Source organism: Fundulus heteroclitus, chromosome 7 (assembly GCF_011125445.2).
Source record: "Fundulus heteroclitus isolate FHET01 chromosome 7, MU-UCD_Fhet_4.1, whole genome shotgun sequence".
Lineage (NCBI taxonomy): Eukaryota > Metazoa > Chordata > Actinopteri > Cyprinodontiformes > Fundulidae > Fundulus > Fundulus heteroclitus.
In genome coordinates this window covers 41,593,472-41,617,896 of record NC_046367.1, presented here as the reverse complement: position 1 = coordinate 41,617,896, position 24,425 = coordinate 41,593,472, and the positions used below count along the sequence as shown (strand labels likewise).

Below are 24,425 nucleotides of genomic sequence, written 5' to 3'. Positions count from 1 at the left end.
GCACCAGCAACCCTTGCAACCCCATGAGGTATTAAGCAGTTTGAAAAATGGATGGATGGATGAAACCACCTGTCCATGTACTCTTTGAACCTAGTTCCTTTGGGGGCTCAATAGAGGACATAGTTATACCCTAGTTGAGGTTTGGTTACTTCCCCTTGAAGTAGAGTTAGAATTGGACCATGTATTAATTTGAATTATTAATTTCTTAAATATTAATTAATTTTCTTAGAATTAATGAAGATGATATAGATGTACTGATTGCTTCTTTAATCAGCATGCTCATTAAACATCTTAAATAGGGGTGCATTTCACTTTTCCTTGCCTATGGACCCAACAGATTTTTTAGGTTCGCTCTGCTCGCCATTTGGCTATAATACTTTATCTATCTTATGCGAACCCCCACATTTTAAAACCTTCCTACGCCCCTGTAGATGATACATTACTCGCAGCAGAAACTGAAGAAGCGTGTAGAGAAGATTCCATACAACTGCTGCAACATCCGTGTAGAACAGGAAATAAGGTCAGTAAAGACAAACTGCAGTGGGTAAAACAGGAAGTGTAGTATTTGGGGGACACACTCTCAGCAGAAGGCAGAAAAATACAGCAGGAGCAAAAAGCAGCAATAGCAGCCCACACTTTGAGGAAAGAACCCAGTTATTGTTGAGTCTAATGTGAGAAATACCGATGGCAATGTCAGATAAAATAAAGTGGACATCTGAAGCGAAGACGCGCCACTAACTGAAGGGGAAACATGGTTTGTAGATGGATCATGATGTAGATGATCCATTTGTAGATGATCCATCATGATCATGATGGATCTGCAGCAAGAGTTCTGATGAAAATCAACAAGGGGGATCATATTTGTCTAATTTTAGCTTCCCTTCATTGGCTTCCTGTTAAATCAAGAATAGAATTTAAAATTCTTCTTCTAACGTATAAAGCCCTTAATAATCAAGCTCCATCATATATCAGAGCTCTGATTACCCCGTATGTTCCTAACAGAGCACTTCGCTCTCAGACTGCAGGTCTACTGGTGGTTCCTAGAGTCTATAAAAGTAGAATGGGAGGCAGATCCTTTAGCTATCAGGCTCCTCTCCTGTGGAACCAACTCCCAGTTTTGGTCTGTGAGGCAGACACCCTGTCTACCTTTAAGACTAATCTTAAAACTTTCCTTTTTGACAAAGCTTATAGTTAGAGTGGCTTATGTTACCCTGAGCTACCTCTATAGTTATGCTGCTATAGGCTTAGGCTACTGGAGGACATCAGGGTCTATATTTCTCACTCTACTGAGTTCTACTGTTCTCCAGTTTTCATTGCTTGTCATCATTTCAGCTTTTAACTTTTTCTTCTCTCTCTTTTTCTCTTCATAGAAGGTACACCTGGTCTGGCGTTCTGTTAGCTGTGACATCATCCAGGGAAGACAGATCACCTGCTATTACCATCTAATGTAGAACAGATTACTGGATCAAAGTGTGCTTCGGTGCTTGTTTGTCTCTCTTGTATCTTTCCTCTGTCTTCTCTAACCCCCAGTCGGTCGAAGCAGATGACGTTCATACTTAGCCTGGTTCTGCTAGAGGTTTTTCCTTCCTGTTAATAAGGAGTTTTTCTTTCCACTGTCACTTCATGCTTGCTCAGTATGAGGGATTGCTGCAAAGCAATGGACAATGCAGACGACTCTCCTTGTGGCTCTACGCTTCTTCAGGAGGAGTGAATGCTGCTCATCAAGACTTTGATGCAATAAACTGGTTCCCTTATATAGGAATTTTTTTAACCAATATGTAAAATATGATTGATTTTGATTTTGGAAAGTGCCTTGAGATGACATGTTTCATGAATTGGCGCTCTATAAATAAATTGAATCATGTTTCAAATACCCAAAGGGTCAGACAAAAACAGGTTATGCTTTTGTGTCGCTACCTAATCAAACAGTCGAAGCAAAACAAATAAAATTTTGTCTCCCCAGCTGACAGCCGGCCACCTGCTCTCACCTGCCACGGCGTTCAAATTCCTCTCACCCTCCATCAGCCTGCCTCCCTGCCTTACGGACCGTCACCTCCAAGACCCAGATGCTCCATCACTGGGAGCCGCCCATTGAGTCCTCGCTCTTTCATCACCCCGGGGGAATCAACCACGCTCTTGCAGTAAGGCCTCTAATCCGTCGCACTTCCTACTCTGCTTATGCAACATCTAACCTCTTGTTCTCTGCCTGCAGATAGAGCGTGTTCCCTCGTCTCCCAAAGCCCTCGATGTCCATTGGCACCGTATTACTGTCCGTGCCCTACTCGGTAGTGCTTGCAAATCTAGTAAACGTCTTAAAACGTTCTCCTGCATGTGGGCCAAACACATCAAAACCAGTTTTGGCAGTTGGTGTTAGTCAAAAATCTCATCTTGTATTTTTCATATCAAGTAAAAATAAAAACCAAATTACATATACATGTCTTCTGTAACGCCATTACAGGACGTGACAGACTGCATTTCCCATGATGCAATGTGGTCAAAATGGCCACCAACTCCCATCATGCAACACGGCCCAAAATGTCCGCCGACCCTAGCAATTAAGCGACGAGATAACGTTACTAGGCAGGGTTTTATAAGCGATGGACGTGCTGCGCTCATCCTTCTTACTTGGCGCCCCGCCAGACTGGGAAGACACCCACAGCTGTTCATTCCATTGGGATTTTCCCCATGTGCCACATGCTCGATTTTCTCGCTGGACCGAGATTTACCGAAGAAACTTCATCCCTGCACTGCTGATGCAGGAGGTTGACTTAAAAAGAAGTACTTTCAAACCCACTTCGATCGAGGACTGAGAAAATCCATGGAAACATCTGAAGAATTAGAGAAGTGAAACAGAAGTTAAAAAACAATAAAAAGTATGTAGTTTAGCTAAGCACAGGAGTTTGAAATAAAGTAGAAAAATATGAGTTAAACATAGAGATATTTACAGGAATTGCTATACTAAAACACTGATGAGAATACAAGACGTATACTATAGACAAGACACTGGGCCCAAAGCTGACTTTTTTGCCGATATGTAACCTAAGTAAGGGTGTAACCATACAATTGATCTTTTTTAAGTTTACCCAGGGACACTTTCATAAATGATCCTACATTAAAGTAATGTCTGATTTCATCTCACTTTTTTATGTGAACAGGCTCATAGTTTTGGACCAGAACAAACAGGGAAATGACAAGATCAATGGCAGTTAATCACATTGACATGTTCAAATTAATTCTTATGGAAACATGTATTTGTAGGTTAAACTGAGTCCTATCTAGCAAAGAGCACAAGGAAGAGCCGAAAGGTAATTGATCAGTGAGCCATTGTATAGGTTCCTGGACCTGGTGCTCTGAGTAGTTGTGCTACATTGCGTTAAAATCTTTCCAATAGTTGAAGTGGGGACTATGGGAGGAATGTACCGGGCCTTTCCTTTGTAAGAACCTGAAGAGGAAATGGATGTCGATTTCCAAGTAAGACAACAGTCACAAACACATATACAAAAATACTGTCTAATACTTTCAGAGAAAGAAAGTAAAACTGCTTAAACAATCCAGTCAATCAACTAATTTCTATCCAACTGAAAATATATGCAAAGAACATGAGAAATGAAACTGAAAACACACGTAAATGACAAGATGAAAGGCAGTTAATCTCATTGACATGTTCAAATTAATTCTTATGGAAAGATGTATTTGGAGATGAATCTCAGTCCTATCTAGCAAAGAGCACAAGGAAGAGCTGAAACATGACAGGGCAGAGAGCCATTATTGAGGTCTCTGGACTGTGTAGTGGTGCTACTGTTCTTGCTCACATCAACAACATTTTTTTTTTTTTTTTACATTAAAACCATTTTTATTGCTGAAAGAGAGATGATGGTAGGAATGTACCGGGACATTCATTTGTAAGAATCTGAAGAGGACATGAGTGTGGCTTTCAGAGCAAGACAATAGTCCCAAACACGCATACAAGGAAAGTATCGACTGGTTTCAGAGAAAGAAAGTAAAAACGGCTTGTATGATCCAGTCAGTCAACTAATTTCTATCCAACTGAAAATCTTTGGAAAAAACTGAAGACTTAGAGAAATGAAATAGAAGTTTAAAACAGTAAAAAGCATGTTGTCAAGCTAAACACGGGAGTTTGAAATAAAGTAGAAAAATACAAATTAAATATAGAGCTATTTAAGGGAATTGCTATCTTAAAACACTGATGAGAATACAAGACATATACTATACACTAGACACTGGGCGCAAATCAAACTTTTTTGCCGATATGTAACCTAAGTAAGGGTGTAACCATACAATTGACCTTTTTCAAGTTTATCCAGGGACACTTTCATATATGATCCTACATTAAAGTAATGTCTGATTTCATCTCACTTTCTTTTATGTTAATAGACTCGTAGGTTTGGATCAGAAAAGACAAGGAAATGACAAGACCAATGGCAGTTAATCACATTGACATGTTCAGATTAATTCTTATGGAAACATGTATTTGTAGGTTAAACTAAGTCCTATCTAGCAAAGAGCACAAGGAAGAGCCGAAAGGTAATTGATCAGTGAGCCATTGTATAGGTTCCTGGACCTGGTGCTCTGAGTAGCTGTGCTACATTGCATTAAAATCTTTCCAATAGTTGAAGTGGGGACTATGGGAGGAATGTACCGGGCCTTTCCTTTGTAAGAACCTGAAGAGGAAATGGATGTTGATTTCCAAGTAAGACAACAGTCACAAACACATATACAAAAATACTGTCTAATACTTTCAGAGAAAGAAAGTAAAACTGCTTGAACAATCCAGTCAATCAACTAATTTCTATCCAACTGAAAATATATGCAAAGAACATGAGAAATGAAACTGAAAACACACGTAAATGACAAGATGAAAGGCAGTTAATCACGTTGACATGTTCAAATTAATTCTTATGGAAAGATGTATTTGGAGATGAATCTCAGTCCTATCTAGCAAAAAACACAAGGAATTAATTTGTAAGAAATTGAAGAGGACATGAGTGTGGCTTTCAAAGCAATACAACAGTCACAAATGCACATACAAAAAAGTATTGAGAAATATCGAGTTTCAGAAAATAAATTAAAACTGCTTGTATGATGTAGTCAGTCAATTAATTTCTATCCAACTGAAAATCTATGGAAAGAACTGAAGAATTAGACAAATGAAGAAGAAGTTGGAAACAATAAAAAACATGTAGTCAAGCTAAACACAGGAGTTTGAAATAAATTAGAAAAATATAAGTTAAACAAAGAGGTATTTACCGGAATTGCTAAAATAAAATACTGATGAGAATACAAGACATATACTATAGACAAGACATTGGGCGCAAATCTGATTTTTTGCTGATATGTAACCTAAGTAAGTGTGTAACCATACAAATCATCTTTTTCAAGTTTACCCAGGGACACTTTAATATATGATCCTACATTAAAGTAATGTCTGATTTCATCTCACTTTCTGTTAAGTGAACAGGCTCATAGTTTTGGACCAGAACAGACAAGGAAATAAGATCAATGGCAGTTAATCACATTGACATGTTCAAATAAATTCTTATGGAAACATGTATTTGTAGATGAAACTCAGTCCTATCTAGCAAAGAGCACAAGGAACAGCTGAAACATAACAGGGCAGAGAGCCATTATTGAGTTCTCTGGACTGTGTAGTGGTGCTACGACCTTTTTTGCTCACATCAACATTTTTTTTTACATCAAACCCATTTTTATCGCTGAAAGAGAAATGATGGTAGGAATGTACCGGGACATTCATTTGTAAGAATCTGAAGAGGACATGAGTGTGGCTTTCAGAGCAAGACAATAGTCCCAAACACGCATACAAGGAAAGTATCGACTGGTTTCAGAGAAAGAAAGTAAAAACGGCTTGTATGATCCAGTCAATCAACTATTTTCTATCCAACTGAAAATATATGCAAAGAACATGAGCAATGAAACTGAAGTTGGGAGACCGATCGAGGTCTTTGAACTAACCTTTGATGATATAATGAAGAATGCTTCTAATCTGAGAGTCTTCCAAGGTGTGAACTCTGACATGTGGTGGGCGATTTTGTTGGTGTGGGCCACCTGCGCGACTCTTCTAGCCCTTAGGGGGCAACACAGAGTCAGGACAGGTGGTGGTATGACTCAGGTGTGATGGCTGCTCATCCCTCCAATCTGATCCCCATATGTCGGCAGAGTTATTTAGCTGGTACTCTTTGGGATTGTCCAACGCAGCTGGGTGGTGCAACACTCCACAGTGGATAGTCTGACTTCCAGCTTCTCCCATGGAATCTGTGGAAGTAATTTCTGTAAACTCAAAATTTAGAGGTTCTGTTCTAAATTTTGAAAAGACTGGCTCATTTGTAAAACTAGTTCCTGAAAAGAGTCAACCTGGTGGGGTTGATATTGTGAGGATTTCATTTAAAGGGTATGGGACTCCTCTGGTGAGACGTAGGTACACTGACCTAGTGAGCTTCAAGCTCCTCTGTCTCAGCTTCAGCTTCCTCTTTTCTCACCTCGACCTTTAAGAGCTCAAGTTTGGCAGCACTCATTCTGTCTAAAACCATCTGATGCTCCAGCTGCAACTGAGCATATTTTTTATATTCTAGTTGTGACTTACACTGATATAACAATGTAAGCTGTTCCAGAACCTCTTGAATCCAAGTTCTTTTGGTTGGAGTCTCATCCATCCATCCATCCATCCATCCATCCATCCATCCATCCATCCATCCATCCATCCATCCATCCATCCATCCATCCATCCATCCATCCATCCATCCATCCATCCATCCATCCATCCATCCATCCATCCATCCATCCATCCATCTATCCATCCCTATCTCTGAGGGAGAGCCCAGACACCGTGGCCTTTGCAGGAGACAAAACAAAGACCTTCCATCCTAGACAGTCGTCAGCCATACAGTGTTATGCTGCAGCATTCGGCCTTGCACTCAGTAACAGTGGATTACATTCACAGACATCTTGTCTCCTGGCTCTGCGTCCGAGAGGCAACAGGTCACGTTGACTGTAGGGCAAAGATTAATACAACATTCCACCCCTTGATCGCATAGAATATGTATAATCTATGTGATCACCCACAAGGTAAAAACAACATGACCCGTGACATGAACATCCAAGTACAAATCATGTGTGCTGGAACTTCAGTAATGATTAACATGAATGCTTCGGAGAGTTTTAACACACAAGATCAAGTTTTAGCATTTGCAGGTAGATACAGGTAGGAACGATGACCACAAACCCATACCATATTAGTAGGACATAGATACCCATCAGGAGATGGAGTATACACCATACGGAAAGCGCACAGAATGATGTGAAAAATTAATTACACAGGGAAAATGTTTCAGGGGTTTAGTGCAAACATAACAACTACCATTTGTAACCTTTCGAGCAGTAGTAGCTGCTAATTGCCACCAGAGATTGTCAGTCACGCGATGATGAGTAATAACATGTCGTTTTACCCCTCTTTGCAAATGAGGTGTCTTAAAAGCCTGAGTGATGGTTGGATCAGCTGAATTTAACACAGTAACAGTAGAAACATGCTTAAGGACATTAGAATAATTTTGATCACAAAACCATGTAATTAATATAAGTAAAAATGCAACCATAAGGCAACATATTGCCAGCTTCTCAGCTGTCCTGAAGAAGGTCATGTTGATGCACCGTGTAGAATGATGTAGAATGATGTAGAGTGTAGAATGATGATGAACAAAACGATGGCAACGCGTCGTCCTCCTGTCGCTTCCTCTTCTCTGCCTTTTTTTATCAGTCAGTTCTCTGATATGTAGGGAGCATAAGCAATGAGCAAGCAAATCTAATTTTTGGAACTGCTGTGTTCCACAGATCAGCTGTGTCAAAAAAACCTCTGTTGTATCTGTCTCTGGAGACAAGCAAATCACTGCCCAGGATGTTATTGTGATTCCGTCGGAGCAGTGTTCTTCACCTACCTCTTCTCACTAGAAACAAAACTTGTGGTGGGCCGCTGTCCTCACAGCCAGCTCGGTGGCTCAGGTGGATGATGACGATCCCAGTGTTTGATCCTTCTTGTCCTGCGATTAGTCGGTCCCCGGCGGCGGTCGCACCTTCCTGCAGTGTGATGCGCGGATCCAAGGAACTCGCTGTTCGACCTTTACTGCCGTGTACGTCGTGAGGAGCATTGGAATGGACCCAGCCAGCGTTTGAATCTCTCAATGTCTCGAATCAGAACCCAGTCTCCTGGACGGAACGAATGGAGGGCTCTGTCGGCCGCCACAGGCAACAATTTCTTCACTGTCTCAGAGATTTCAGAAAACACAGAAGAAGTGGAAGGCAAGTGACGGTTTGTAGGTCCAAAGCCCAAGTTTGGTAACCTGAGACACGCCAGACGCATGTTGCTCCGCCTAGCTCCACACACATACATCTGGGACACCGCCATAGGAATTGACTTTATTGAAGGCTGGGCCTTATCAAAACTCCTTGCATATGATTGGATAAGCCGCTTGTCTGTCATCTTTATCGATGTGCTATTTCAACCACTCACACCGAAGCTAACCCGTGACGCTGATGAGAGCAACGCAGCGACTCTAGTGGCATGCGTTTTATTGACAGTGAGCTGACAGGAAGAGGGGGGAAGACAGGCGGCAAAGCGCCGCGGGTCGGAGTCGATCCCGGGCCGACCGTGTCGAGGACTAAAGGCCTCCTAATATGGTTTGCGCTAACCGCTAACCGCTCCGGGGCGCGTCCGCAGCCAAATCCGGTCGGGAGAAGAGTGAAAACATGGTTTCCACCAACAAAAGCCTTCAGAACCGTTCTCTGATGTTCTTTTAATGAAACAATATTAGGTAGATTGGACAACACAGAAGAAAAAGGCAGGAATGCTGATGGCAATGTTAACGCTTGCTTCCTCGATGAGCCGCCATTGCTATCAAAACAGTCTCACGTCATGGTCGCGTCTCCACTACGTCACATCTATGAAATTCCAGCCCTGCGTCCTGATTGGCCAGACCATAAAATTGGTTGGAGAAATCACTTTCTATGGGCGATGCTCACGAGCAGGCTTATTTGATGTAAACAGGATTAGATCGCAGCTGTATAAGTGGAGGAGATAGGGAAGTCTGTCCAGCCAGTGCACTTGGACCACCTAGTGGCAGAGGACGGGACAGAATTGTGGAACACCATTTTTTAATGTTTAATAAAAGACGAAACAAATAATGCCTGGTTCCTGTCGTTTTATTTAAACAACTCTTTATAAATAAAAAACAGCAAGTCATCTTTTGCCTGCAATAAGAGATAGTTATGTAAAGTCAGCAATACTACTGTCAAATGGTTTATTAGAACTTAATCTGAAGGTCCTTTTGAAGCAACTGGATCTCCAGTGCAATTTTTCTCTTTTTCAAGTTGTGGAGTTCTATTTCTCCTCTTAATTTGTGTTTTTTCAGGTCAAAATACTATTTTTTTTTGTTGAAGATGTTGTTTATATAAGGAACGGATGGCACCCTGTGTCATTTTGTGAAAGAAAAAGAAAGGGTGAAACATGCCTCATGCAACAAAAGTAAAAATAACCTGTTTTTTTTTCAGCCTTCTTCTTGGTGGCTGTTATAAAGAGACAAACACATTATTAAACAGCAGCTTTTAAAAAAGAGGAAGTTGCTTTTTAAAATAAAGTGTAATAATGAAAGGCTACCATTTTGTAGGATATTCTTGTATTTCATTTTTACTTGTTCCCGTGTTTTAGTGGGTCCCGTGGAGGCTCTGATATAAAAGAACAAAGTAAATATGAAATTATTAAAATGCAAAAATACATACTGTAGAAAGTGATAGAAACATCTAACATGGACAGTATTTACACATTTAATTTGTCTGCTACTTTTTGCCAGCCCTCTCTCCTGGCTTTAGCAGACTTTGAGGTGTTCGTTTTAATTAATGACTCAAATTCGGCATAACCTTCCATTAAAAGCTCATGTTCTGCTTGGGAGAAAAACTGTGGGCGTTCTTTGGCCATGCTGAACAGCCAATAGCAGCGCTGCTGATCATTGTTTCTACTATCGATACATTTCCCCTTTTAAACCAATGCATGAACGTGCAGTTATCTCAGATAACTCAATCCAGCCATACTAATCGTAAACAACAGGTGTGTTCGAAGAACCCAATTAGCCGGATCATGATTAGCCAGATGAAATCATCTTGGATGTATCATTTGATCTCGGATGTACGAACGTACGAAGAACGGACCCCTGTTTTAGTCTTAGTTTGGGTTCTGTCATAGCACTATCTGTTTCTGTTCTGTTTTTGGATTTTGACCTGTTTTCCTCCAGTGATCTGAGTCATTCTGTTCCTGTCTGTTCTTTTTTGCCATCTTTCTGGGTGCGTCGATCTTTTTGGTTTTAAGTTCCAGTCCTTGATTTTATTTTTATGAAAGGCCTGTTCTGAACCTCTGCTGATCTGGTTGAACTCTGAGTCCTCTGCCTTTGATCATTACACTGTTAAAAATTTTTTTTCAAAGCTGTAAACTGAATCAGCTAGCTTTATTACACAAATAAGCAAGACTTCAGCAGATACTCTGAGTTTTGGTATGCATCAAGGCTTGTGACTAACATGTATGTGTGCTGATATTTGCTATTGTTCTTGGCTATTAAGAAAACACAAAACTGCATGGAACAGCATTGTTTACAGCTGAGCAGTCAGTTTATCACAACCTCCTCTATGTGTTTCAGGAGGAACCATTGACATCACCGTGCATGAGATTCTTGAAGGAGGAGTTTCCGAAGGAGCTGCACAAGGCTTCTGAGAACAATCTTGTAGGACAAACTGTGAACAGAAAATTTAGAGTTCCTCCGGGACACATTTACTGCTGAAGTCTGGGATGAATATGAAGAAAGCTATAGGTTAGAAGAATTATGTGTGACTTAACACTTTTCAAAAGAAACGATGAAGATATTGAAATCATCTGTCCACTGAATCTGGGAATGCTGGCTCAGAAAAAACAAAATATGGAGGAATTCTTTAAACGAGTGCAAAGAGCATCTTGGGATGAGGGGTCAATCAAAATATTGAAGCAGAAACTGAGATCTTTCTTTGAAGACAGTCTATGCAGCGTCACTCTGCATCTCAGAGAAATCTTAAAGAAAAGACTCAACATTGATTACATTCTGTTAGTGGGAGGTTTTGCTGAAAGTCAGATTCTACAGAAACGCATTACTGATGAGTTTATTGATGACTGCAAAGTTCTATGTCCATTTAGGCCCCTGTTGTGGGAGGTTTGGGTGGAATATTAAGCAATAGTAACTGAGTTCCCATCTTTACTAAATGACAAGACGGTGGTTTTACGTTCCAGCACTTTTATTGAGAAACAGAGCAGAGTGTCACATAGTTGGAAAGTAATCGCACCCTTCGGTTCCGCTGCAGTCTCTGTCTGCCCTGTCTCTGTCTGCCTCGCTTTCGGGCTTCCCCTAATACTGCACCGTGGCCTTCCCATGAGACAAAACAAAGACAGTCTATCGTAAACAATCAGTATCCCTCAGCAGCTGCAGCATTTGGCCTTGCAATCAGAAAACAGTGGATCTTATACACAGACATCAGGTCTCCAGGCCTCCTCTGTCCGAGTGGTGTGAGGCCATAGTGACTTCAGAATAATAATTCTTATAACATTCCTCTCTTTTTTTTTTTTTTTTTTTTGATGATGGCGTCGTCAGCATCAAGACAAAACAAGATGACCCATCACTTGAAAATGTGAACAAAGCACAGAGGAACCATTTCTGTAAACTCGTAAAGTGGGACCCAAAGGGTTCCCGTGTTGGAACCGGGTAGTGCTGGAACTTTTAATACAGATCAACATGAATGCTTCATAGAGCTTTAACACACAAGATCAAAGGTTTAGCTTTCATCTACAATTTAGGATTCATCTAATTAGGTAAGGCCTGTTTTAGGTACCTATGCGCACATTATTTTAAAATTACATTAGACTATGGTAAGCTAAACCCTGTTCATTAACCAAGGTCGAATCCGTCTACTCTTCACCCACCCTGAATACCCTCCTACTCCTTTCTCCACTCACCCCTACGATGGACAATAATCCACCACTCCAAACTTACAACACCAGGAGCAAAGGCAGGAGAGGTTCAGTGCGTGCAGGGGAACCTCCAGAAAACGCTACCCCTAGGGGGCAGTAAAAACTGCAAGGCCCCCTCCCAGGGAGATCTGCTCTCGGCCAATCTGAGCCTGAAAACCCTGTATTGAATCTAAGTGTTAACATTACCAGCTAATATTAAAGGATCTTTAGAGCCAATCCGATCCTGGTTCTTCCTATATCAAATCAAAAGGTGCATAAACCATAGATCCTTGTGTGTCTGAAGCAAACAGTTTCCATTTTTTACCATAAAACCATATTGATCAACATGATGTAACATTAAGTGTAGATCTCATAACACAAAAAAAATCAAACATGTGAGTCAGTGGAACAGAGCAGTTAAACAAACAGCAACACAATATGAGAAGAGTCTGAAACGTCAAGAACGCAAAGTTAAGAAAGCCTTCAGGCCATTCATGGCACAAGGCAGAAAATAATCTAATCGCGCTTAGGGTCTCTTCAGGCAACTCCTCCCGTTGAAGAATAAGGAATCAGAGTTCTCTGGCTTCTTCATCCCCAGTCCTCTTCTGGTTCCTCCTCGCAGGCTGGACGATTGAGCTGGATGGTAATAAGCGTTCAGTTCTGGATGGGTACTGGGCATTTTATTTTGCATTTCTCTCTAATAAAACACTTTGTGAAGATGGTCTGCAGACACGAGTCCTTGTTCCCACTAGAGAACAGAAACAAGGTGTAATTAGTGTTCTTATCAAAACCCCTTTCATGTGTCATTTATTAAAACATTCTTCAAGCACTTTCACATTCAAGATATTTCTGTGCACAATTATTTAGCTCTCAGAATTCTGCAATTCAATTATTAGTCAAAAGAGTAATCTTTAAGTTCAAATGTATCTGCAGTAAATTCATAATAATTCTTAACAGAATGCTTTTAATGTGTGTCTTAACTGTTGTTGTCTGACAGTTGAAGTTCTCTGCAACATAATTTCATCAACACATTCGTTTCATGTCATTTCCCAATTATTTTGAAAACCCAACTGAGAAAAATAAAGCCTTTCCATGTGAAAGCCTTTTCCCTCTCTCCCTCTTTTTTTTTTTTTTTTGTTTTAAAGAAAGCGAGGTGCTGTTCTGCACCGAAAAGACAAAATATTTACACCATGCTGCTACTGTTCAAGGATGCCAAGGTTCTACAACACAAAACAAAGCAGAGAGCAGGAGAGAACAGGAGTTTTTTGAAAACGCTCTAACATTGTAGAACAACTAAAGCTACTTAAGCAAATCAGAATTAGTTCCCAAATTAATCCTAAAATAAAGTAAACCTTACATTGTGATTATTTATTTATTTATCTTCTTGAACCAAGGATTGAGGACTTTAATTAAGAAGTTCTTGGATGAACACGTCTCTGCGTTCCTATTTGTCTAGGCCTCCGCAATCTGATCTATGATCTATGTATTCTGAGTGCCTGGTCAGGAAAGGTTAAGGTTCTCTGAAGCTTTCTGTTTTCAGCAACCCTGAAAACCCAGAACCCTTAGGTGTCAGGTAACCTGTGGGACCACCTCGTCGTCTCTCTGGTTCCACCAGCTGTGTCAAGTCCACAGCAGCTCGTCCCTGGGTGCCATGCCCCAGGGGTCTCCACACCCCCCTGTGTGTGTGGAACGTCTCTCATTGTAAGGATCTCACCTTATGTCCCGTTCAAAACAGGAGTTCCAATGTGGGGTGTCTTTGCTGCTTTAATGTTCCTCAGAGAAAACCTTCATTCATTGATATCACCTTCAAGCTGTTACCCTTTTATCATCACAGCCCCCCAACCATCCTGACCAGATCCAAAATGTCCCCATAATTTAATCTAATTAAATTAATCTTACTTAATTTTTGTATGTAAGACGATAACCATTAAATTATCCTGATCTAAAAGCTGTCAAGTTAAAGGTTTGCTAAACTCAGTGTTATGTGTTTTTTCCCCTTAGGATGTTTAACTGGTTAATAAGACTATTGAGATATTTGTGTTCTAGTTGAAAGAAATTAAATCCCCATAAATATTGTAACCATTGTACCCTGATGCTTTAATCCTAAATTTACCCATGTTAGTTAGTAGGATGTGTCATTGTGCTAATTTTATTGCAACATTACCCATTTTAGCCAGTAACCTTTTCTTTGCGTTTTATTGAAGCCTGCCAGAGTAGCAGAAATCAGCTTACACTAAGATGTTCATTAAATGAAATGCTATTTAAAAGTCCAGATTACTCTACCTATATAGTGAAAACTAATTAATTCATTTATTTATTAAACTGTTGATATAAAACCCACTTAATTTATTAAGTTGCTCCATGATTCCATCAAGGTGCTTCTTTAAAAGTTTTCACCTTTACATAATCTTAATGTGTTTTGTAATGTGTGTTTTGTTTTAATTGTGTACAACAAAATCTGAAGTGAAATGCATGAAGTCGTGTCTGCAGAACTCATCTGTGTTTTTGTCGAAGGTTGTCCGATGCCTCAGTCATAGTCCTTCAATGTCCTTTTCCAGTCCAATGTCTAAATTCAGCAGCCCAACATCCTCCTTCTCATCAAGAGTCCATCCTCCAGTCCTCACGCCTGCAAACAGAATGAATTCTGCCAGCATTTTTTGCCAAAGAAAACGCTCCATAGGTTGAAAAGAAATTACAGCAAAACAGTCACAAACAATTTAACTACAGTGTTCCCTCTAACATGACAAACATAAAAGAAACAAAAGGATAGAAAAAAATAAATAAATCAAACTTTGTCTCTAACAAAATAAAACTCAAAACTGGATCAGGCTGAAGTCAATGACATCACCTTTAGTCCTTGTCCCAAGGATCAGCCCCCATGGCACTGCGGCACTGTTTCTGCATTCTCTCGCATCTGAGAATGTCTAAAATGAGACTAAATCTCTATGTTAGCACATCCCTATCATATTGACCAGGTTTCTTTGCAAAGAAAAAGAAGCAGAAAGATAGAGCTGTTAATAGCAGAAAGCAACAAACATTTTTAAGACACCACCTTTCCTGTTGGAAGATCTGGCATAACTTGGTTAAAACTAAGTATAATTTAGTGTCCAAATCTGATTATAACTCCTTACCGCACTGCTATCACTGTCTTTTCAGAGTCTTCTGTTGGCAGAAAAGGTGGCGTCTCCTTTAATCTGAAAGCAATAACTCAGAGAAAAACAAGAGTGTTAATAGCATGCAGTTAAAACCCTGGTCCCCTTAGTGTCCCTTTAACGTGATGTTTTTCCCTTTTTTTCTCTGATCCTGGGAAGGTTTCTATTCTTTACCTTTCCTTTGAAACTCTGTTCAAAACCCCTCCAAAAGAAAGAAAAAAAAATGAAAGAAATGAACCAAAAAAACTAAAACAAAATTGTTTTCCAAGGAGCACAATTATGTCTTTTCCAATATGACATAGGTTTTTGACTTATTACAAACTTTTTTGATATATTTCTGGTCCTTTGACCATGTGTATTTGCTGTTAGTAATACTTTTATTTATATACACCTTTTCAAACCTAATTGGTCAAGGGTGAAACTTTAAAGCAATGATTGTTCCCTTTTAGTTTTTGAGCTTTTAGTGTTTCTCTATAAATGATAAGAGTTTTCCCCATAATTCAGCACATTGAGAAGGCTACCCAAAACAAACCAAGATTAGAATTAAAATTTAACCCTTCAGAAGCTGGCTTTATTTATTTTTTTCCCCTCTGACATAGTTTTCGTGCCCCAGGCCAGAACACACAGACCCAGCCTCGCCATAAACATTCAGATGTTTACATCATGGTCAGATTTGTTTATCATATCTATTGTCCTTCTCAGGTTATGCTGTCCCTCTGAGGTTCGCCTCTGCGCAGCATAACTAATAAAATCAGATGATTTTTTTACTGATGACGCGTGTAACGTGGCCTTCTGATATTTTGACGCTTTTCAAAATTTCTCATTAGTTGTATTCAAATTCCAAGTAAAAAATAAATAAAATAAATGAATAGAAAACCCTTAGAAAAGCAATTCATATTTAGTTCCATACAGTTTGTTCAAAGCACAGTTTTTCTCATCTATTTAAATAAAAAATCTTGTATATCTAAACTTCTTTCAACTGGACTGGTTTGTGATGAATCATTATTATTATAAGCAATGAGATCTCAGTAATTTTAAATTACTTTAGGGCTAAAAACAAGTGATAGGATCTCAGCCTAAATTTGTAAAACAGTAAACTTAACAAGCTTATGTAACGCTTATTTCCAATTTCTAACAAAGCTGAAATTATTTCTGTTCAAGCCATGTTAATCTCTCCGTGTATCAATTTAATTTGGTCCTGATATTTAATGTTAAAAAACTAACTTTGTTATTTAAATCTCTCTTTTACTGTACCTCTATTGTTAACATAGTCCATGCTTAAAATGTCATTTGAATTACGGAGCTGCAGTTCTCCCAAAACAAATGAACATTCTGAAACCATGAACATTACTTTTACCCCGAATTAATTCACACAGACGAACGTTTAGTTACATAGATACATACACACGTACGGTTACATACAAACGATGACATTCAGACAGACAAACACGTGCAGGCCTGCTTTTTCACCATCTTAAATAGTTCTATGTTTTTCATAATTTTTAAACGTCAACGCCGAAAGATGTTTTCAACTTGTTAAGTTCCCGCTTAGTTTAAAAGGTGGAGAGCGTGCGCTGGTTACGACCCCCCGATGCTTCGTCCACACGCGGTTTTACGCTTCAGTCCCGCAAGGATACAACTCTGTGTCTCGCAGACACTTGGACGCTTACCCATTTTTGAAAGTTATACGTCGCTATTAGCAGTTTAGACCAATTTTATCCACAACGGAAGTGCCTAATCGGTCCCCACGTAAACGCTTCCCCGGTGCAACGCCTTTTTAGTTTCGTTTCCGTTTCCTTGTTTTTATCGCTTTTCTTTTTTTTCTCTTAATTTTATTTTTATTATTTAGTAGCAGTACTGCAATAAAATAAAATAATAGTAATAATAATAATAATAACCCCTATGTGAGAAATCTGCATGTTTAATCAAATCATTTCAAATCATTTATGCATGTCATGCTTCTGGATGGGCCCCTACGTTTTTCAGCATGAAATCGAACGTCTCACCCTGGGGCAAGGCTGGACCCTGAGAAACTCTGCCTTTAAACCATTACACTGACTCTTCTGCTTCCAGACTTTTTTTTGTTTTGTTTTTATTTATTTTATCCTTTTTTTGTTTTTTATTATTATTTTTTTACGTCCTTAGCACGATCGACCAACTAAATGAAAGGCCTCACATCCGATGGTCGCCTTTTTGGTATAATGGTCGGGGTCCCCACTTATCAAAGCTGCAAACGTCTTCGCAACAGTCAAGGACTTAAGCATCCCTGCCGCTTTCATCCACAACAGAAGTGGACAGCCTCTTGCACAAACCCAAGACAAGAGGACTTTAATGGACCAGCTGCAAACTGCTCAGCCGGTAACCTGTTCTCCAGGTGAAAATCACTCTGCCACTCCTCCCCCCTTGTGGGAAAGTCCGTATTTCAGCTGAAAACGTATTCTAATTAAATTTTGAATTTTAGTTTAATGTTTAAACCTTAGTCACCGTTCGGTATTGCGAACCCTGTTTTATTTGCCTTAAGGATTAAATATAATTCATTATTTCTACCGGCTTTTACTTTTACTACCTTTTAGGTTTACAGTTTTAAATTTTAAAATTTCTTGAGGTATACTTTAAAATGGGGTTTAAATTTTAAAAGCTTGCAAGCATTTTTTGACCAATTGCGTTTGTTTTTAAAAGAGCTGGAAAATAATCCCCTTACCGTCTCATGAAAGAAAGGTTCGGATCTTCGCGCCGACGCCCAGAGACGCTCCGAGACCAGGAGCTCCTCCACATCCCTTGAAAATCCATTCGGGGTACCAGAGGCCGGATAACCTCTCCGGGCCGGCCAAAGCAGCTCCTGTCCCCGGACTCCCCCGCTCGTCGGTCGGAGATCTTGTTCGTTTACGCCAAATTGTTGTGGGAGGTTTGGGTGGAATATTAAGCAATAGTAACTGAGTTCCCATCTTTACTAAATGACAAGACGGTGGTTTTACGTTCCAGCACTTTTATTGAGAAACAGAGCAGAGTGTCACATAGTTGGAAAGTAATCGCACCCTTCGGTTCCGCTGCAGTCTCTGTCTGCCCTGTCTCTGTCTGCCTCGCTTTCGGGCTTCCCCTAATACTGCACCGTGGCCTTCCCATGAGACAAAACAAAGACAGTCTATCGTAAACAATCAGTATCCCTCAGCAGCTGCAGCATTTGGCCTTGCAATCAGAAAACAGTGGATCTTATACACAGACATCAGGTCTCCAGGCCTCCTCTGTCCGAGTGGTGTGAGGCCATAGTGACTTCAGAATAATAATTCTTATAACAGCCCCAAGAAGCTATTGTGAAGGGTGCTGTAGAGTTTGGAAGAAAGAAAGGTGTAGTGGCATCTAGAAAAAGTGGTGTAGGTGTCTTAGAAAGTTTTAATGAGTCAAAGCACAGGGCAGACAAGAAATACACAAACCAAGAGGGTGACTGGTGTGACGATATTTTTAGGAAACTGGTTGATGTCAGGACTCAGACAGCAGGGCTGTGCAGCTCCCGGCCAGTCCTGCTATTTTTCCTTCACAGGTGTTCGTGGTTGACTGGTGGGCGGAGACGCACACCTGCGACTCATCCAGCAGCACTCGAGGGACTACAAGAACAGCGTTCGAACAGCGAGAGGACACCAGAGTGTTTTCGTTGCGGTATGCTTCAGCAGCCACGACCTCTCGCCAGTTTTTCCCTCGACGCTAAAGCTTTGTCTCTGTGTTTCCCTAAAGGTTACCTTCTCGAGCTCCAAGATCCCCTTCGTGACTCTTCTGTTCCTTCGACCTCCTCCCGAGTCGAACCTGGATCCAAGGCTCACTCCTACGACCTCCGGTTCCCCTCGCTGTTCTGGATCTCGGTACCACGGTGCTGCTCGGACCTCCTCGCCCCGCTCAACGGCAACCCGAACACCTGCCATCAACATCAAGCTGAGTCCTTACACACACAACCTTCCCGGCCGTGTTCTCTCGCACCTTGTGGTAAGCTTACGCTCTGTAGTCATCTCTGTTAGCCTATTCTAGCACTAACCGCTTACCTTGCTCCTAGAACGATCCGGTTCCCTGTTCCCGAGCCTGCCCGGGCCGTCTCCTCGTTCCCCAGACCGTTCTACCGTCTCTGAGTTGTCTCCCCGTTCCGCAGACTGGTTCTGCTGTCTGAACCTCTCGAGTCAATAAAATTCTTAACTTATACCTGTGTAACCGAGTGTGATTCTGCATGTGGGCCCGACACCTTAAGCCTAACATGACAGAAGAACACTCTGGCCACCAGTTCGACCCAGCAGACACACTCGGTGGGACCGTAGCGGCCCAGCAGGATCAGATTAGGGGGCTGGAATCCACCGTTCTGGGCCTGCAAGGCCAGTTGCAGAGCTTAGCCGGCCAGATTAGCCAGCTTACCGCTATGCTAAGCGCTAACCAGCAGCCTCCTGTTTCGGCTCCGCCCGGCTCCGCCCCTGAGCCTGTCGTCCCTCCTGCAACGTCATCACCCGGTTCAGAGACCTCCTCCCCTTCTCCGGAGAAATTCTCCGGAGACAGCGGGGATTGTGGAGGATTTTTGTTTCAATGCACTTTAGTTTTTAACCGATCCCCGCGTTTATTTGCCCAAGACGAGGCTAAGATCTCTTTTATTTTACGGTTACTTACGGGTCGCGCTCTTAGATGGGCTGAGGCACGTTTCCCTGACTGCCAACAGTTTGGTGTTACTTTTAATGAGTTTTTGACTGAGTTTAAGATGATCTTCGCCGCAGAGGCAGACCAGGTCCAGGACTCCAGGCGACTGTTGGCTCTCCGACAGCGGGGTAGACGTTTGGCTGATTTTGCCATCGAGTTCCGCACACTGGCCGCCGCGGCTGGCTGGGAGCAGCGCGCGTTGAAGACTGTGTTCTTCCAGGCATTAGACGAGTCCCTTAAGGACGAATTAAGCCGCCAAGAGGAACCTGCTATGCTCAATGAGTTTATCTCACTAGCTATCCGCCTAGACAATCGTCTCCGTTCCCGCTCAAGGAATCGCCCTCTCGGACCGCTCGCTCCTCGGCCACAGCACCACGAGCGAGACCCCCCTAGACCCGCTGATCCTCCGCTTCCGCCACCCGAACCCATGCAGTTGGGCCGGGTTCGGCTCACCCCTGAGGAAAGAGAGCAGCGCATGAGTTCGAGGCTGTGCTTATATTGTGCCTCCGCCGCTCATTATATTAGGAACTGCCCTGAGCGGCCAAAAGATCAGGTCCGTCGGTAGAAACGGAGGTACCGACGGACCAACCTAAGTTAACTTGTTCGTCTCCTCCGCGGCTTTGCCTAAGAGCAACCATTGTTTCTCCCCGAGCTACCCTTTCGTTGTCCGCCCTAGTTGATTCAGGGTGTGATTTTAATTTGATTGACAGCTCTTTCGCCCGACGGGCTGGGCTGAAGATTTTTCCTCTTGATTCGCCACTTCATGTTTCGGCCTTAGATGGAGGAGTTCTCCCGAGTATTACCTACAGAACCCAGCCGTTTGAGTTAGTTATTTCTGGTAATCACAGAGAACGGCTTTCCTTTTTTGTTTTTCCCGTAAAACATGCCCCGTTGGTTCTCGGTGTCCCCTGGCTGCAACAGCACAACCCCCACATTAACTGGGTGGACCATCGGGTGGAGTCCTGGTCGTCTAACTGCCATGCAGTCTGTTTACAGTCTGCGGTCCCATCTTGTCAGGCCCCGCCGCAGCCGCCCCTTCAGGCAGATCCAGAGTCCCTAAGATCGGTGCCTGAGTGCTATCACGACCTCAGGCAGGTTTTCAGTAAATCACAAGCCTGCTCCTTGCCCCCGCATAGGCCCTACGATTGCGCTATAGATCTCCTGCCGGGTGCCCCGCTGCCGGCCAGCCGTCTCTATAATATTTCTCAGGCTGAGCGTCAGGCTCTAGAAAAGTATATTAAGGAGTCCCTGGCTGCCGGGCTTATCCAGACCTCTTCCTCGCCGTTAGGGGCGGGTTTCTTTTTTGTCTCTAAGAAGGACGGTTCTCTACGTCCCTGTATTGATTATCGGGGTCTTAATGCTATTACGGTGAAGAATAGGTATCCCCTTCCCCTACTCTCCTCGGCCCTTGAACCGGTTCAGTCAGCTACAGTCTTTTCCAAATTAGATCTACGTAACGCTTACCACTTGGTGCGGGTCCGCCGGGGGGACGAGTGGAAGACGGCCTTCAAGACTCCTTTGGGTCATTTTGAGTACCGAGTCATGCCTTTCGGCCTATGCAACGCCCCTGCGGTCTTCCAAGCCTTAGTGAATGACGTCCTCCGAGATTTCCTAAATGTATTTGTGTTCGTCTATCTAGACGACATCCTTATTTATTCTCGTAATCTCTCTGAGCATCAACAACATGTGCGCCTAGTCCTCCAACGCCTGCTTGAGAACAAGTTATTTGTTAAGGTTGAAAAGTGTGAATTTCACAAGCCCTCAGTAGCCTTCCTTGGCTTAATCCTAGAAGGAGGACGAGTTCGTTCGGACCCCGAAAAGATCAAAGCAGTCCTCGAATGGCCAGTCCCCGAAACCAGGAAGCAGCTCCAACGTTTCCTGGGGTTTGCCAACTTTTACAGGCGCTTCATCCGGGGTTATAGCCAGATCGCCGCTCCCCTTCACTCCCTCACCTCAGTCAAAGTACCCTACATATGGAATCCCCAAGCTGACTCAGCGTTCACCGACCTCAAAAAGAGATTCTCTCAGGCCCCCGTCCTTGTTCACCCCGATCCGAAGAAGCAGTTCATCGTTGAGATTGACGCCTCTGATACGGGAGTCGGAGCAGTGCTTTCCCAGAATTCAGACCCAGACCATAGGCTACATCCCTGTGCCTTTTTCTCCCGACGTTTGTTTCTCGTGTGTGGAAGGAGTTTGCCGTGGCCCTGGGTGCCCGGTATACTTTAACCTCCGGTTATCACCCACAGACCAACGGTCAGACAGAACGTCTGAACCAGGAGCTGGAAACTGCCCTCCGTTGTCTCACTTCTCAGAACCCAACTGACTGGAGTAAGTTCCTCCCTTGGGTCGAATATGCGCACAATAGCCATGTTTCCTCAGCCACTGGTTTATCCCCCTTTGAAGTGTCTTTAGGTTATCAGCCTCCTCTACTCCCAGAAGACAACTCACGTATCACAGTCCCCTCAGTAAAGGACCATATCACCCGTTGCAAACAGTATTGGAACCAGACCATCCAAGCCCTCAAGAACACTGCCGAGACCAATCGCCGATTCGCTGACCGGAGGCACGTCCCTGCCCCCAGTTACCATCCCGGTCAGCGAGTCTGGCTTTCCACTCGAGACCTCCCCTCCCGAGCAGCCTCCAAGAAACTGTCCCCACGTTTCACCGGCCCTTACGAGATCATCTCCATTGTCAGCCCCACAACTGTCCGTCTCCGTCTCCCATCTCACTCCCGAGTTCATCCCACGTTCCACGTCTCTCAAATCAAGCCCGTCGTCTCCAGCTCCTTGTGCCCTCCGGCCGAACCCCCTCCACCCGCCCAGGACCATCATGGGCGCCGCATCCAGCGGATCGTGACCTCCCGTCGGCGAGGTAAGGGGTTTCAATACCTCGTGGACTGGGTTGGCCGCGGTCCTGAGGATCGGACATGGCTCGCCGGCTCCTCCATCCCGGATCAGTCTCTTATCGACTCCTTCCTTTCCTCCCGTCCCTCCTCGTCATCCTCGGAATCGCCAGGTGGCGATCCTTGAGGGGGGGGTGGTGTCAGGACTCAGACAGCAGGGCTGTGCAGCTCCCGGCCAGTCCTGCTATTTTTCCTTCACAGGTGTTCGTGGTTGACTGGTGGGCGGAGACGCACACCTGCGACTCATCCAGCAGCACTCGAGGGACTACAAGAACAGCGTTCGAACAGCGAGAGGACGCCAGAGTGTTTTCGTTGCGGTATGCTTCAGCAGCCACGACCTCTCGCCAGTTTTTCCCTCGACGCTAAAGCTTTGTCTCTGTGTTTCCCTAAAGGTTACCTTCTCGAGCTCCAAGATCCCCTTCGTGACTCTTCTGTTCCTTCGACCTCCTCCCGAGTCGAACCTGGATCCAAGGCTCACTCCTACGACCTCCGGTTCCCCTCGCTGTTCTGGATCTCGGTACCACGGTGCTGCTCGGACCTCCTCGCCCCGCTCAACGGCAACCCGAACACCTGCCATCAACATCAAGCTGAGTCCTTACACACACAACCTTCCCGGCCGTGTTCTCTCGCACCTTGTGGTAAGCTTACGCTCTGTAGTCATCTCTGTTAGCCTATTCTAGCACTAACCGCTTACCTTGCTCCTAGAACGATCCGGTTCCCTGTTCCCGAGCCTGCCCGGGCCGTCTCCTCGTTCCCCAGACCGTTCTACCGTCTCTGAGTTGTCTCCCCGTTCCGCAGACTGGTTCTGCTGTCTGAACCTCTCGAGTCAATAAAATTCTTAACTTATACCTGTGTAACCGAGTGTGATTCTGCATGTGGGCCCGACACCTTAAGCCTAACATGACAGAAGAAATTTATGATATTGGTTGGAATGCAACAAGAACGCACTTATTTTATCCTCTTGAATAAGATCTAAAACAAATTAGTCTTGATTTTTTTCGCATAAAGAAAAAAACTCCCATGTATGTGGATGAGCCAAAAGTGGAAGAAATTGACTCAATTACTATTCAGTCAGATGACAGCCACACTTGGAATGGACTGTGAGATCGAATTAGAAATAAGGTTTGGCTTCACAGAAATGACAGCAACGGCCACTGACAGGGAGTCAGGCTCAGTATACTCAGTGAAACTAAACTTCATGATAAAATAAATGTGTTATAAAAACAAAAAGGAGAGTGTAAAAAATAAGATGCATAAGGCAAATATAAAAATGTGCACAAGCTCTATAATTTAATACAGACAATTGGTTTGACTATAAACAGCTAAATCATTGAAATTACTGATGTAGAAAAAGTGAAAGCTTGCTTTAAACAATAACTAAAACATCATTCTCCATCTTTAAAAGGCAAAGGGTAACAGTTAAGGGTAGGGTAAGAAACGTCTACAACAGTATTACAACCAGAATGATTGATGTCGTCCCACTAAAAGGCGGTAAGTACTTAATACACACCGAAAAACATGAATGTTTATTCTAGTCTAAGTCCATTCTACTTTAAGACGTTCTATGTACAACCAGTAAACCAGGAGTTTGAGATCAAAGTCAACTGTTAGGAACATATCAGACCTCCAGTACAAGATGGCAATAGAGGTTTCATACTCT

General features: G+C 42.8%; 1 protein-coding gene across 1 annotated transcript; it reads left to right on the top strand.

Annotated features, from left to right (window-relative positions):
* Positions 1–431: 431 nt before the first annotated feature.
* Positions 432–23,598, top strand: LOC118563564. Its single transcript, XM_036138657.1, has 10 exons — positions 432–520; positions 18,662–18,852; positions 18,928–19,173; positions 19,241–19,297; positions 20,197–20,295; positions 20,402–22,030; positions 22,276–22,873; positions 22,967–23,082; positions 23,158–23,403; positions 23,471–23,598. Exons 1-10 carry the CDS (start codon positions 432–434, stop codon positions 23,596–23,598), a joined length of 3,399 nt encoding a protein of 1,132 aa, XP_035994550.1.
* The last annotated feature ends 827 nt before the right edge of the window (positions 23,599–24,425 follow it).

Excerpts from the sequence above, each read along its gene's own strand:
- LOC118563564 (XM_036138657.1), top strand. The coding sequence starts at position 432 with ATGATACATTACTCGCAGCAGAAACTGAAGAAGCGTGTAGAGAAGATT. Across the intron at positions 521-18,661 it reads CGTGTAGAACAGGAAATAAG|GAAACTGGTTGATGTCAGGA; the intron begins GTCAGTAAAGAC and ends CGATATTTTTAG. Across the intron at positions 20,296-20,401 it reads CCGCCACCCGAACCCATGCA|CGGCCAAAAGATCAGGTCCG; the intron begins GTTGGGCCGGGT and ends AACTGCCCTGAG.